General features: G+C 42.1%; 2 protein-coding genes across 3 annotated transcripts; one reads left to right on the top strand and one right to left on the bottom strand.

Annotated features, from left to right (window-relative positions):
• Positions 1 to 257: 257 nt before the first annotated feature.
• On the top strand, positions 258 to 5,574 carry LOC109894041 (tribbles homolog 2). Its single transcript, XM_020487261.2, has 4 exons — positions 258 to 1,112; positions 1,960 to 2,262; positions 2,569 to 2,861; positions 3,307 to 5,574. Exons 2-4 carry the CDS (start codon positions 1,960 to 1,962, stop codon positions 3,764 to 3,766), a joined length of 1,056 nt encoding a protein of 351 aa, XP_020342850.1. The 5' UTR covers positions 258 to 1,112; the 3' UTR covers positions 3,767 to 5,574.
• A 3,480-nt stretch (positions 5,575 to 9,054) lies between these two features.
• maf1a (MAF1 homolog, negative regulator of RNA polymerase III a) lies at positions 9,055 to 14,292 on the bottom strand. 2 transcript variants are annotated; one of them, XM_020487326.2, is made up of 7 exons: positions 13,407 to 14,292; positions 13,077 to 13,205; positions 12,185 to 12,353; positions 11,661 to 11,782; positions 10,842 to 10,961; positions 10,095 to 10,187; positions 9,055 to 9,902 (listed from the first exon to the last, which is right to left on the bottom strand). In XM_020487326.2, exons 1-7 carry the CDS (start codon positions 13,487 to 13,489, stop codon positions 9,875 to 9,877), a joined length of 744 nt encoding a protein of 247 aa, XP_020342915.1. In that variant the 5' UTR covers positions 13,490 to 14,292; the 3' UTR covers positions 9,055 to 9,874. The 2 variants fall into 2 exon arrangements, with proteins under 2 accessions (XP_020342915.1, XP_020342921.1); XM_020487332.2 differs by having other exon boundaries at positions 9,055 to 9,899.
• Between the last annotated feature and the right edge of the window lie 67 nt (positions 14,293 to 14,359).

Below are 14,359 nucleotides of genomic sequence, written 5' to 3'. Positions count from 1 at the left end.
CCCAATGTCCTTTGGAGAAAAAAAATATATATATTTTTTTTATATATGCAACTCTTGCATGTAGAGTAAATCGTTTTGAATTCATTTGGTCAGTGCACATTTGGATGTATTCCACCTCAACTGGATTTTGTCACATAATTACTTTATGATCAATGACTTCCACCACACCTTGCAATTTCAGATTTAAATTGCAAGATTATTTTTTGTTCCATTCAATAGATGTAAACTGCCTGGGTGACTATTGCGACGTTCCCCGGCTGATGTCGTCAGACCAGGGGGTGGAGCTACGATGTTGCAATCATGCTCAGTCGCGCATCACCAACTTCACTGCTGTAACAGAAAGGATATTTGAAGCCAATGTGCTGTCCAGTCCATTCTCAATCAGTCGGTGGGGGCACGTCTGATTAGAAATCTACTTTTTAGGGACTGCATTTGGAAATTAAAGGTTTACTATGCAATTGACCAAATAGGGGACGTGTAGCTTACTCTTCCCTATGACCAATTATTTATCTGGACGCGTCCACGAGTTTCCATAACTACTTCGGACAAGTAGGCGCTCTTTCTTCATTATTGTGCAAGAGTCTTTAAACGTGTATTTTTACTATTTATAGAAGGTTTTGCTGGTTTTCTACTAAAATTCGCTGGCTTTTTCGCAAGGAAAACACTGGATACACAAGTCGCTACACACCGGGAATGGAACAAAGGCATCTGTACCAACAACAGTAGACACCAGTGTTGCCGCCTCTCTTCAAAGCAAAATAACCTATTCAATTTGTCAAGGACTTTAATACATATTTTGCTTTGGATATGTGAACAGACATCCCGCACAACAAACGACGAAAGCTAATTTGAACTCGTATGTTATGGTTACATAATTTGCACATGCAACTGTAAATACGTTAGACTCCCTTTAACCACTTTCTTCTAGAAGGAAGAAAAACATTTTGTCTGAAGCGATCAAAATTATTTGGTTTACTCTACACAGCAAGGGTTTTGCTACGTTTACTGCACATTTCGAGTTTCTTGACAAGCAAAGCACTACACCAAAAGCTGGAGTTACCATACCATTGTTCTGTTCTGGAGAGCTGACCCCTTTGTCTTCCACTGCCAAGGTAATAACTTGTTCACAATTTTCACCCTATCTCAGTATCCTATTTTTATCATACAGTTGAAGGGGTTGCTTGCAGTCCCGACATGTATTGAAAATTCATACCTTTTTTAGGTGTATGTTGTCGTGAAACAACAATGTTAAACTTTTAGAAAGTGATGGTGCAACTCTCCCTTCCACTCTTCGCGCTCGGTGAAGTATCCCGAGGTCGCTCTATTTCTCAGAATTGCTCGCTGGTCTGACCAGTTTTACCCGGTTCAACAAATATTTATTTCGACTAATAACATGACCCCCATGTGACCTCTTCTAGTTATAATGTAAATGTATCATGTTTATTTTACTTGTAAAACTTCAGGCCTTGGCGCAAGCTAAGGGAAGCCTGACGTCACTTTTATCATGACGTCCATCCATGTATTTAACTTTTTTTTTCATTTGGCTGGCTGAGAGTGACTGACTCACAAGCCACATTTCGAAAGAAACAGTCAGTAATTTGAGTAATGCATATGACAGACAACATTGCTCATCAGTCAAGGCTCCATGGCGTCATCTAATAACTTTTAGCCTGTTATTTAGCACTGTTTAATGGTGGATATGATTCACATCTCCTCTCCAAGTTCCCCAAGTTGTAAATTATGCCTTGTATGTGCAATAAAAAATATACAGTATTTGCACACAGTAAGTTTTTATAGGTAGTTATTTCACTGTGTATTTGAAATGTGGTTATCAGCATATCCAATCAAACACGAATCATACAACCCACTAGGATAACCCTGCAGGTTACCATGTGGTTCAGACACGTCCTACACATATTGCAATGAAACCCACTAAAACAATCCGTGTGACTCTTTCAGATGAGTGTGAACATCTCTCCCGCCCCTGCGCCTACTCGTCCCCTGCGGCTGAAGCGGCTGGAGCTGGATGACCCCCAGGACTACACAGAGGCCCTAAAATGCAAGCGTCCTCGACTGAGCCTGCCACCCTCATCCCCCGGCCTGGCCCCATGCCTGAGGCCCCTGAGACACAGTCCGGGTCCTGTGGGCACTGACCACCACTGTGTGTCCTGCATCGGGCCCTACGTCCTCCTTGAACCCACAGAGGGAACAGAGACTTACAGGGCCGTCCATAGGGTCACAGAGCAGGAGTACACCTGCAAGGTATGTATTGTAGCTACATGACCAGATAGTGGTGTGACTGTTTGCTTAATCAAGTCGCCCAACTGTCTGTCGGTACTTGCTTGATACTGTGCCTGTGAAATCGACCTATGCACACACATCCCTTTTGTGCCGTTCAAGTTCAGCGTATTTGTCATATGCACAGGAACACACGGTGTTCTTTGACACTCGAATGGATACATTATCCTCAGGCAATAAAGAATATGCATAGCTGTACAGTAGTCCGGTCTGTAATTTGACCATGAACTTATGAATTGTAACCCAACTCTACCCCATGTCCTCTACCAGGTGTTTTCTATGAGGCGGTACCAGGAGCTCATCGCCCCCTACGCCCGCCTACTGCCCCACGACAACATCTGCCGCATCGCAGAGGTGGTGATGGGCGAGCACAGCGTCTACGTCTTCTTTCAGCATAACTACGGTGACATGCACTCTTACGTGCGCACGTGCAAGCGGCTCCAGGAGGAGGAGGCGGTCCGTCTCTTCGGCCAGATGGCAGCGGCGGTGGCCCACTGTCACGAGCACGGCATTGTCCTGCGTGACCTCAAGCTGCGCAAGTTTGTCTTCGTGGACCAGCAGAGGTTAGTAGTTGACACTTTTCTTAACTTAAATCGAGTTTTAGCTGAGGAACATGATCATCTGTTTGCAGGTTAGATTGCCTTACAGTAGTGACTGAGACCTGTCCCAAATTCATCATCTGAATGTTTAGACGGCCAGGCATATGTGGACTATGTTAACTTCCATTATGTCACTGCTAAAGAAAGCCCTTTAGTTGGGTAACTGTTAAAATGACTCTAAAGATCTTCATAATGCCTTAATCATGACATCATAACTGTCATATAGGACTGCAATTTCTCCAACCCTGTAAACTCCGGTGTTATTCCAGACAGTTATGTAAGCCACTGTATTATGCATGCATATGACTCGGTGCACCACCTGTAAATCACACAAAGCAGAAAACATGATGTCCCACCATGGGGGTTTGATTACTATGATGACTCAACCTCTCTCTCTGGTTTTCCTTAGGACCAAGCTTGTTCTTCAGAACCTGGAAGACTCATGTCTGCTCCATGGGGACGATGACTCTCTGACGGACAAGCACGGCTGCCCGGCCTACGTGGGCCCCGAGATCCTCAACTCGCGCCACTCCTACTCAGGGAAGGCTGCCGACGTGTGGAGCCTGGGTGTGGTGCTGTACACCATGGTGGTGGGACGTTACCCTTTCCAAGACGTGGAGCCTGCTGCGCTCTTCAGTAAGATCCGCCGGGGGGCATTCACAGTGCCAGAGTCACTCTCAGTGCAAGCCAAGTCGCTGGTGTGCTGCATGTTGCGAAAAGCTCCCTCAGAGAGACTGGAGGCCTCGGAGCTGTTGTTCCACCCGTGGCTGAACTGTTCCATCAGCACAACACCTCCCAACACGCACCTCAACCCCAGGAACTGCACTGACCAAGTGGTCCCCAGCTACACCGACGACACGTGTTTCTAGAATAAAAATGTTAAATATCCTCTGTCCTTCATCGTCCACTTTGTCCTACTGATGCAAGTACAGCGGCATAATCTCCATATAGGAAATACTGGTAATGCAGTTCTTTTTTCTCCCTACCTGAAATTTTTGGTGACATTTAAGAAACATATCATAGTCATAAGGCATTGCAAATGTCTATAACTGCAGTGTTGTTAACCTGCTGTTAGACATTAGCATGTATATATGTTGAAGTTGTGCTTTTGAAGAAGTTATGAACATGTTATGCATGGCCGTCAATCTGAAGTGTTACCAAAAGTATAACATAGTTCTGTGTCAAAGCATCTGTTGGCATTGCAGACAACAAAGCAGTAACTACCGAATACTGTATCTCCTGGCCACGTGTACACCTACCTCCGTCGAGGTAGTTGTACACTTGCTGGTCTAGGGTCCAATACAGTTAGTCCCACACTGCTGTGAAACATCAAAAGAGGTGCTTTTCAAAAGCTACCCAACTATTGTGCTTTTAACCAATGAAAATGATTTGTTGACTCAATGGGAAGAACAGGTGAAAAGTCTTCAGATAACATGCCCTATAGAAGCAGTCTGTCGAGCTGTATTCCCCTTCACAAAAAGCAGTCATTTTACAATTTTTTTGTTGAGCAACTCCGTTGGGAACACTAAATCGAAGATCTATATCTGACCGGATTGATACCTGATACCTCCGAACTTGACAAAATCCTGGAATACTTGATGCACGTTTTGTGCCTTTTTATGTAGGCCTACTGTTTATATATTTCAGTGACCGATGGATCCTACCAACCGTTGAAGTGCCTTGTTTTCATAACCACAGTTTATGTTTAGTCCCCCTCCCTATATCCCTATCAGAAGTTGAGTTTTGCTTTACCAAAGACTAATGCTGCATTCATAACCAAGTGGGAAGGTGGTATTTACCACATACGACTGGGAAAGTCCACTTGAACGCCCCCCACCCCCCCCCAACTGGTAATTACTAGTGGGAAACTCGTCTATCATCCCTGACTTCTCTTACATGCTGATCTGAGGTCACCTACTAAGGAAATTTCAGCAGTTAAATGCAACAAAACATTTATAAAAAGCAATCTATTAATATGGTTTTTGAACACATTGTTCACAAGCATGATAGCTGTGCTTTTAGTTTTTAGTGACAACTTGTTGGCCATTACCCAACTCGGCATTCTCAACAAGTTTAAAGCATCAATGCATCCAACTGGTATTTACGACTTGGCAACTGGTAATTACCACCTTCCCACTTGGTTATGAATGCAGCACTAGGCTACCCTCAATCATCACTTGTGGTGTGCTGATAGTTTGTCATCTGTGATTCAGTGATCGTTCGCCTCGGTCACAGGGTTTGTATGTTTTCTGACAAACGTATGATGTCAGAGTTAGCATGGTGTCCTAGATCCCTAGACAAGTGTAGTCATTACCTCAGGCGTGAGTTAATGTCTGTAGAAGTATATAGTGCAGTAGGTTAGATCCTGAAGAATACAGTGCTGTAGTGTACTTTAAACATCTTAAACCCATGTAATGGTGAAACTGTGTTATTATCTGTTGACCTGAAGAAACAAAGGCATCACATACATTACACAGTACTGTGTGTTAGTCGTGATGCCTGCATGCAGTTCGCTGACCCTAAATAGATCTAAGATCCTACACTAAGCCACAGCTCTTATTGTGACTTTGTAAATACTTTTTTGTAAGAAAAGTACACACTTTTTCTGATGTTTGTTTGATGGATGTACTTTTGTGAACAAGTATTTGTTGCCAGTAAAAATAAATCCTTGAACTGACTGTTTGCAAATTAGCTTTTTTTGCGATAAGACCAAACTGTGTTGTCAGAGATGGTTGTAACACTTCATTACCCAATCTCTATTTTCAGGGTCAGAAAAATAATTGCAGGAATCAAGAAATTATTGAACTATAAGCATGCCTTGATTCAGCTTGGACTAATATCAGGATGTAACGTGCAAGGACCGAGGTTATGGCCATTTCATACGTAATAGTAAAGATTGTCGGGTTTCTGCTACGTCTGACAATAGTAATGATGCACTACCTAGCCTCATTCCAAGTCTTGTACTGGTTGGATTACACCGATTTTGAAGAAAAACACTCACCTGAGTTTGTCAAGAAAATAACACATCTACATTATTTAAATCAGTGTTATAAAAACATGTTTTAGTCAAGACCTTTGTTGTACATGGCGAGTTGGTGACAAATGGAGAAAAACAACAAGTATGAGGTCTTTAAAAGTTACCAGAAAGAAAATTAAACTCTTCTGCAATGTATTAAATAAATAGGTCAACCTTGCGATGGGAATTTAAAACCAAATGTTTTGACAGATAATATATCCCGGTCTTTAACACAGACTAAAATAAATGTGGCTCTGATACAAAAGCATTAGCATTCTTTAGCAATATTATCTTGCTTCTTAGTATGTAATTGGACCATATCATCAGGAAGTCAGAAAAAAAGCTTGCCTGTCCCTACCATGACAACCACCTGGTCATCACACATGGGCCAAATTGATCACAACAAATCAACAGTGATATCTACAGTACCAGTCAAACATTTGGACACAGCTACGAGTGTTTTTCTTTATTTTTACTATTTTCTACAATGTAGAATAATAGTGAAGTCATAAAAATATGAAATAACATATGGTATCATGTAGTAACCAAAAAAAGTGTTAAACAAATCAAAATATATTTGAGATTCTTCAAAAGTAGCCACCCTTTACCTTGATGACAGCCTTGCACACTCTCAACTAGCTTCATGAGGAATGCTTTTCCAACAGTCTTAAACGAGTTCCCACATATGCTGAGCACTTGCTGGTTGCTTTTCCTTCACTCTGCGGTCCAACTCATCCCAAACCATCTCAATTGGGTTGAGGTCAGGTGATTGTGGAGGCTAGGTCATCTGATGCAGCACCATCACACTACTTCTTGGTCAAATAGCCCTTACACAGCCTGGAGGTGTGTTGGGCCATTGTCCTGTTGAAAAACAAATGATAGTGGGACTAAGCGCAAACCAGATGGGATTGGGTATCGCTGCAGAATGTTGTGGTAGCCATGCTGGTTAAGTGTGCCTTGAATTCTAAATAAATCGCCAAGTGTCACCAGCAAAGCACCCCACACCTTCTCCATGTTTCATGGTGGGAACCACACATGTGGAGACCATCTGTTCACCTATTCTGCATCTCACAAAGACACAGCAGTTGGAACCCAAAATCTTGAATGTGGACTCATCAGACCAAAGGACAGATTTCCACCAGTCTAATGTCCATTGCTTGGGTCTCTTGGCCCAAGCAAGTCTCTTATTTAATGTCCTTTAGTAGTGGTTTCTTTGCAGAAATTCAACCACGAAGGCCTGATTCACCCAGTCTGCTCTGAACAGTTGATGTTGAGATGTGTCTGTTACTTGAACTCTGTGAAGCATTTATTTGGGCTGCAATCTGAGGTGCAGCAGAGGTAACTCTGGGTCTTCCTTTCCTGTGGCGGTGCTCACGAGAGCCAGTTTCATCATCATATCGCTGGATGGTTTTTGCAACTGCACTCGAGGAAACTTTCTTGAAATGTTCCGGATTGACTGACCTTCATGTCTTAAAGTAGTGATGGACTGTTGTTTCTTTTTGCTTATTTGAGTCGTTCTTGCCATCACATGGACTTGGTCTTTTACCAAATAGGGCTATCTTCTGTATACCGCCCCAACCTTGTCACAACTAATTGGCTCAAACGCAATAAGGAAATCAACTCCACAAATGTACTTTTAACAAGGCACACCTGTTAATTGAAATGCATTCCAGGTGACTACCTCATGAAGAGGTTGAGAGAATGCCAAGAGTGTGCAAAGCTGTCTTCAAATTCAAATAACATTTTGTTGGTTGCATACACATGGCTAGCAGATGTTAATGTGGGTGTAGCGAAATGCTTGTGCTTCTAGTGCACAGTAACATCTAACAAGTAATCTAACAATTCCACAAAGACTACCTCATACACACAAATGTAAAGGGATGGAATAAGAATATGTACATAGAAATATATGGATGAGCGATGGCCAAGCGGCATCAAGGCAATGGGTGGCTACTTTGAAGAATCTCATATATTTTGATTTGTTTAACACTTTGTTGGTTTCTACATGATTCCATGTGTTATTTCATAGTTTTGATGTCTTCACTATTATTCTACAATGTAGAAAATAGTAAAAATAAAGAAAAACCCTGTGTGTCCAAACTTTTGACGTACGTCTAAAACGTCTTGTTAAGTAGACAAAGAATAAGACAATCAACAAGGAAATATGTACTGTAGCCATATCTACCTGCACAAAGTATGTATGTCTAAAGCTAATACGCTGATCACTTTGGATGTTGTTGACATTTGAAATCAATCTGAGTAAATTCAGGTCAGGTTTGCGTTAACATCTCTAGGGAGCATGTTCTACACTAGAGGCAGATAGATATACATCACATAGAAGGGACTGGATGCAACTTTAGAATACCCACCTGTATTTTTCTACTATTTTGTACCCAAAGTACGTGTCTTTGTCACATTTTACTTGAACAAAAACAGCCAAGAGCAAGAATTATGCCACATGCAGATATAGGATCTTAATTTGAGCCCGTTTGCTCCAGCAGGAAAATAATCCTGCAGCAACAGGAAATGTGAATTATAACTAATTGACATGTTTTGTAAGGGAAAATCCGGTCTAAAATTTCAAAGTGGAAATTACTTTTTAAACCTGGAGTACACTACACGTTTAAAATGTCCTGCATTGCAGGAAAGTTCACCTGCAACAGGGCGATCAAATGAATATCCTACATCTGTTAGAGTAACAATGCCTAGCTGGTATTCAGTAGGACAAACACAATACTGATACAGTGGCTGTGAGGATCGATATCCAGCTAACCAACCACTCACACTACTAGCCCTAAATAGGTAGCCTTCAGTCCTACCATTAATCACAAATGCGTTATTCTATATTAAGTACATTTCCATCGTGTCATTTGATAAGGAAAGTTGGACGATAGGCATCACGGATCTCTACTGGCAGTTTTTTAGTGAAAGGAAACTCAAACTAGATTTGTTTTCAAACTAGAAGTCTTAAAATTACATTTCAAAACACCACACATGGTGAGAGAGCGACAGTTGGACTAAACGGAAACTGCTCTATAGCTAGACTTCTGCGGTCATAAACTCTTCAGACAAACTAAAAACTGTTCAACTAAAGCAATACCTAATACGACTTTGAAGTTATTAAAACACAAGACATGTAAATTAGGTTCAAACAGTACACTCTACAGGCAGAGTTTGTATTTGGTGTGAGAATGCACGTCACACTCGTCCTTAAAACACATCATAGGATTGAGAATCAGAACTAGATTCTGCTGTACTTTTGGAACAGCGATGCAGCAGAATTGTATTTGCTGGCTTGACCCATAAAACTATAGACTGCACTAAGTCCTGTCGCTAAATAAATAAAAACATTGTAGGTTTGAGTAGCATTGGTATGGAAGGCATAACATATCCAAGAGGCAGACTGATTCAAGCTGGTATGTGAGTTTTCCATCAGCTAAGTTGAGTATGCCCCCTTGTGTTCAAACATGCCCTCAAGCATGCAGTCAGAATGGTCCTAAACCTAAGTTGAGTCAATTTGGTACGACGACATCCTACACTTTGGAATGGTAAAGCTTGAAAAACAGAACATGATCATAAAAATCCCAAACTGTGCTTACCAACACCAGCATAGACAATGTGAAATATGTAGCAAATTAATGAGTGCCAGAACTTGCTCCAATACCAGGCCAAACAACACACACCAAACATAAATGCTTTTGCTTCTGATAAACAAGGTAAGGAGAACATAGCAATGGAAAACTAAAATGAGACACAAATAAAGTAACAGAGTAACAGAGCTCCAAGCTCACAGTCTGACTTCAGTAAAACATGAGGTCCACCAAACAAATGAATAAGAAAAATGTTTAAATAAAATCCCAACCCGAACGAGTTTAAGATTGTAAGAGAAATGGTGGCGACGTGGGTACAGACAGACATCCAAGTATACTGTCTGCTCCTGCATGAGAATGGGATTGGAGCGTCACTGGGCACACAGGGCACCATACCTACTGAGAGAAGAAATACATGGTTCAAATTAGAAGATTAGACCGCCCCAAACGATGCATCCACGAAGAGTACTAATTCAACATAAAGACTGTAAAACAGTTTCATTCTCCATGTTTTCCATACCAATCACATTTTCGGTTTTTCTATTTGGGCAAACATTTCTGTGAAGAATGCAGGCAGTGTGTTCTCCTCACCTCTCTTCATCCATGTTCTCATCATAACAATCTTCATCCAGCTCCAGGTCCAGTTCGTTGCCAATGCCAGAGTCCCGTGGGGCCATGAATAAACTAACATGCGGAGACAAAGGCAAATGTTGCTCAACACAGACCATTTCAATGTATAAGAAATTCTTTCAGGGATGGCATATAAGTATTTTGGGCATTCGCCAGTCGGAGTAGTAGACAGATTTCTACTGGCCCAGGTAAGAGTCGGGTCCAAAATCGGTGCCATGCGATGTTTGAAAAGACAAATATCACTGCCGGGTTAGTTTCTAACAGCCCAGTCTGAAAAGTACTAGCCTCAGGCTAGCGGGCTAGCTTAATTTCTATCCCTTCCCTGGTTCTTTGGCTATGTTGACTGACAGCCAAAGATATTTATCCATGCATTGAGCTTTGAGCAAAAGTTAAGTATTTATTTTGTTGATCGTATTGCCAGTATGCAGTTATATCGTCTTTGACCAACCATGTTCAGATCGTAAACAGATGATTTCCACTCAGAAAAAAGAATACCATACCCAGACAACTGTCACTTCAAATGGACATGAGAAGTTAAAAAAAAGGTATAGGTCACTCAAAAATAATACATTCATATTTGGTTAATTAGTCCATTTTTAATACAACCCCAAAGAACTGTGCACATCAATCAAGATTATTAAAATTGAGGACTTTCAATACAGAGCACAAAACTGTAATAATGATGTGTTTTGCAGTCTTCAGTCTTACCTGACCGAGCGGCATGTGAAGAAGACGATCCTCTTCAGCCTCATGTTGTAGAAGAAGTAGTTGAAGGACCACATGTTGCCCTCCTCTCCGTACGGGTCAGAGTCCAGGTCTGGGTTGTAGCTGCAACATCCAAAACAAAATGGCCTTTACATTCTGGTTTACAAATGACATGTACAGGTAACTACCAAAATAAAGCAAACCCTTGAGCAAATGACTATACAAAGTATTTTGAAAGCAGGTGCTTCCACACAGGTGTGGTTCCTGGGTTAATTAAGGAATTAACATCCCATCATGCTTAAGTTGATGTATAAAAATGCCCATTTGCCCATTATTTTGCTTACCATTGTTAGAAGAAAATACCTCAGTGACTTTGAAAGAGGGGTCTCAAAGGAGCATAGGAGGTTTACAGGGTGTGTGTCTCAGTCACCAGATCTCAACCCAATTGAACACTTATGGGAGACTCTGGAGCGGCGCTTGAGACAGTGTTTTCTACCACCATCAACAAAACAACAAATTATGGAATTTCTTGTGGAAGAATGATGTCGCATCCCTCCAATAGAGTTCCAGACACTTGTAGAATCTATGCAAAGGTGTTTTGAAGCTGTTCTGGCTCGTGGTGGCACAATGCCCTATTAAGACACTATGTTGGTGTCTCCTTCATTTTGTCAGTTACCGGTATGTCTCCTCGCACATGTTTAAAGGTGGCGGTGCTCGTGCCGGAGCCTGGTGTAGTGATAGCGCTGCCAACTCCAGACCACAAATACCCGCTGTCTACCACACATACCCTCTCTACCTTTAAGAAAAAATGGAATTGCTCACCTGTAGATGTCACACTCCGACAGGCAGATCTCTGTGTCAATGGCCTCCCACAGCTGGGGCTGTAGCCGACTGTACTCCTCCCCAGCCGCCGCCGACAGACTGCTGTTCACCGCGTTGAACACCTAACATCATACACTGCGTTAATAATGCCACACAAACACAGAACTTTCGTATTTATCAGGCCCTGTTAGGATTTAGCCAACACTGACCATGTCTAGACATCAACTAATAGATTCAAGCTCAGTGTCCAAAACTTCATTTTGGAGTTGATCTGTTAGTCCCCTTCCCAAGCCTTTTGTCCTCCAGGTAATGGATTACAGTCTCACACCACATGAGACCAGACAAGCTTTGGGTCGTGTACAAGCTGCCTCGGCACGTCAAGCCCAATCAACTCCAGCTACTGTGTAGTGAAAGCCACAACGCAAAACCAGCAGAATACGCTGGTTCTGGTGTAAGCAATTCCTACCAGCAACGTGAGGCAGGTAAAGGCACAGTTGTGTAGGTAGGAGATATTAAATCCTCACCCAGTTTATGCTGGGCTCTCTGCTGAAGTCGTGGCTCTTGGTGCGGCTGAAGTCATAGTCGGGGCGGAAGGATTCGTTGAGGGTGGCAATCAGGTAGAAGAGGGTCTTCCTGCTGCACTTGTCAGAGAGAGGCCCCTCTCCCTCGTCTCCACTCTGACTCTGGCTCAACCTACACCACAGCACAAAACAACACCCTAGTTAGTGTTACGAAGATGTTCAGTGCACACTTGTGAATACTTGTCATTCACACTGTCTGCTTGACAGGAACTAAAGGATTCTTCTAGGTCTTCCAAGTGACCAGGCCATGATCATTACAGAATACAGATAGAAGTGTAATGACTAGAACACATTCAATTCACTATCACTATATTATACATCTACTATAAAGTGTGTGTGAACACTACATGCATTAGTTACATTTATCTGAAAAACACTGACCATTTCTCCCAAGTACTGAATAGATCTCTACTTCCTAAGGCGGCTGAAGAAAATTGACATGTTGCCCCGGGTCCTCTCCAAATACTACCGCTGCACCACCGAGAGCATGTGTGGTGAAGACGGCCCTGTAAATCACTGGGACCGTGCTCTCACCCATCCGGGACATCTACTCGAAACGGTGCCTGAGGAAGGCACGCAACATCATCTAGGACCCCATACATGAGCTATTCTCTCCCTTACCGTCAGGCAGGCGGTATCGGAGCATGAGGTCTGATACCAACTAGTGATGGGTCGTTCGCGAACGAACAGCTCTTTTTGAAGGGATCTTTTCGGTGAATGTCTGGAACCGAATCACCTCAGTGAAAGAGCTGTTCATTTAGCTCTCTGATTTGCATACTGCTATTACTGCTTCTTGAGCTCAAAACAATGTTTTTCTGCAGATCTGTAGTCTTACTTGTTGGGGCTGATTCCTGAGGACTGTGGAGGGGACAGGGCTTCCAGGACATGAGGCAGTCCCTCCTGGCAGAACTGTTTGAACATCTGCTTGTCCTCGCCTGCCATCTTGCAAGAGTAGCTTTCGATCCTGAGGAAAGACACAGTGCAAAACAAAAAATGGTTCTCACATCATGCATCTACTTAAGAAAATTATGTGATTGTGAAAATCAACTTCCTGTGTAACAAAGTTAAGTTGTGTTAGGTCTGTTAAATTCTGTGAAAATGTTTTCCCATTTCTAGGTCTACATACCAAATGGGTTGGTGGCACATTGAAGTGTTGAAAACTTACCTTCCTATTATCTGACAGTCCCCCATTTCAATGGTGAGTCTGGTGTTTATGGCTTCAAAACTTGAATTTTCCAGGAGTTTCATCTTGAGTGTTTTCTTATGCAAAATATAAATTGTTTAAAATGCACTCATCCCCTGTTTAGCACCTAGGTTTGAATACTACACTGCTATTTGTCACCACCAGGAGGTCAGATCATCAATTCTGATAAACAAAATTACACTTGTCTTTACACCCCTGTCTTGCTTTGTACACTTTAGTTAGATATTCAACAATGGTCGTACTAATTTAGTTAGGCTAACAATTAGCTATGCACTGGCCCACAACAAACTCGGTCAAATGTCTCGTTCAAAAAAACTGCGGACGCTTAAACTTTTCAGGCCTATCAAGCTGCGTAGCTAATGGAGCTAGCCATTTTGCTAATCCTGCAACAAAGCTTGCCTTGCATTTAATACCTCCGAGACAACGGGCCGTGGAGAAGAAAGATCCTCAGCTCGCGCGCACAAAACAGTTCGGTGTATTTTGCGCTCGCTTAACTCAACACCAAAGTAACCAATTTCAATTACACACTTCAAATTCAATATTGCACGATTCATTTACGGATGATGTAAATACCTTTGTCGATGGCTTAAGGCACTTATATTTCTGATAAAAATATCTTCCTTTTTACTGTGAAATTTCCAATACCTGCCATTAAATAAACTGAAATTAGATACAAAAATCTTCATCCCAGCTTTTGTATCAGAACTTAAAGAGAAATCCCAGGCTTCTCGAAGCCTTTCGCATTCGATATGCACCTGAATTTGTCTATTAAAACAGCAAAGCAATTTTGTTGTTTTGATCCTTCCTCAGTGTAACTGCACTTCCTTCTTCCCTACAAGCCCTTCCTCTTTCAGCGCATTTTGCCTCGAGGGGGCGCCATGGGGCCATATAAACATGCAATGACGTATTATCAT

The sequence above is a fragment of the Oncorhynchus kisutch genome, linkage group LG1 (assembly GCF_002021735.2).
Source record: "Oncorhynchus kisutch isolate 150728-3 linkage group LG1, Okis_V2, whole genome shotgun sequence".
NCBI lineage: Eukaryota > Metazoa > Chordata > Actinopteri > Salmoniformes > Salmonidae > Oncorhynchus > Oncorhynchus kisutch.
This window is presented reverse-complemented; position numbering and strand designations above follow the sequence as displayed.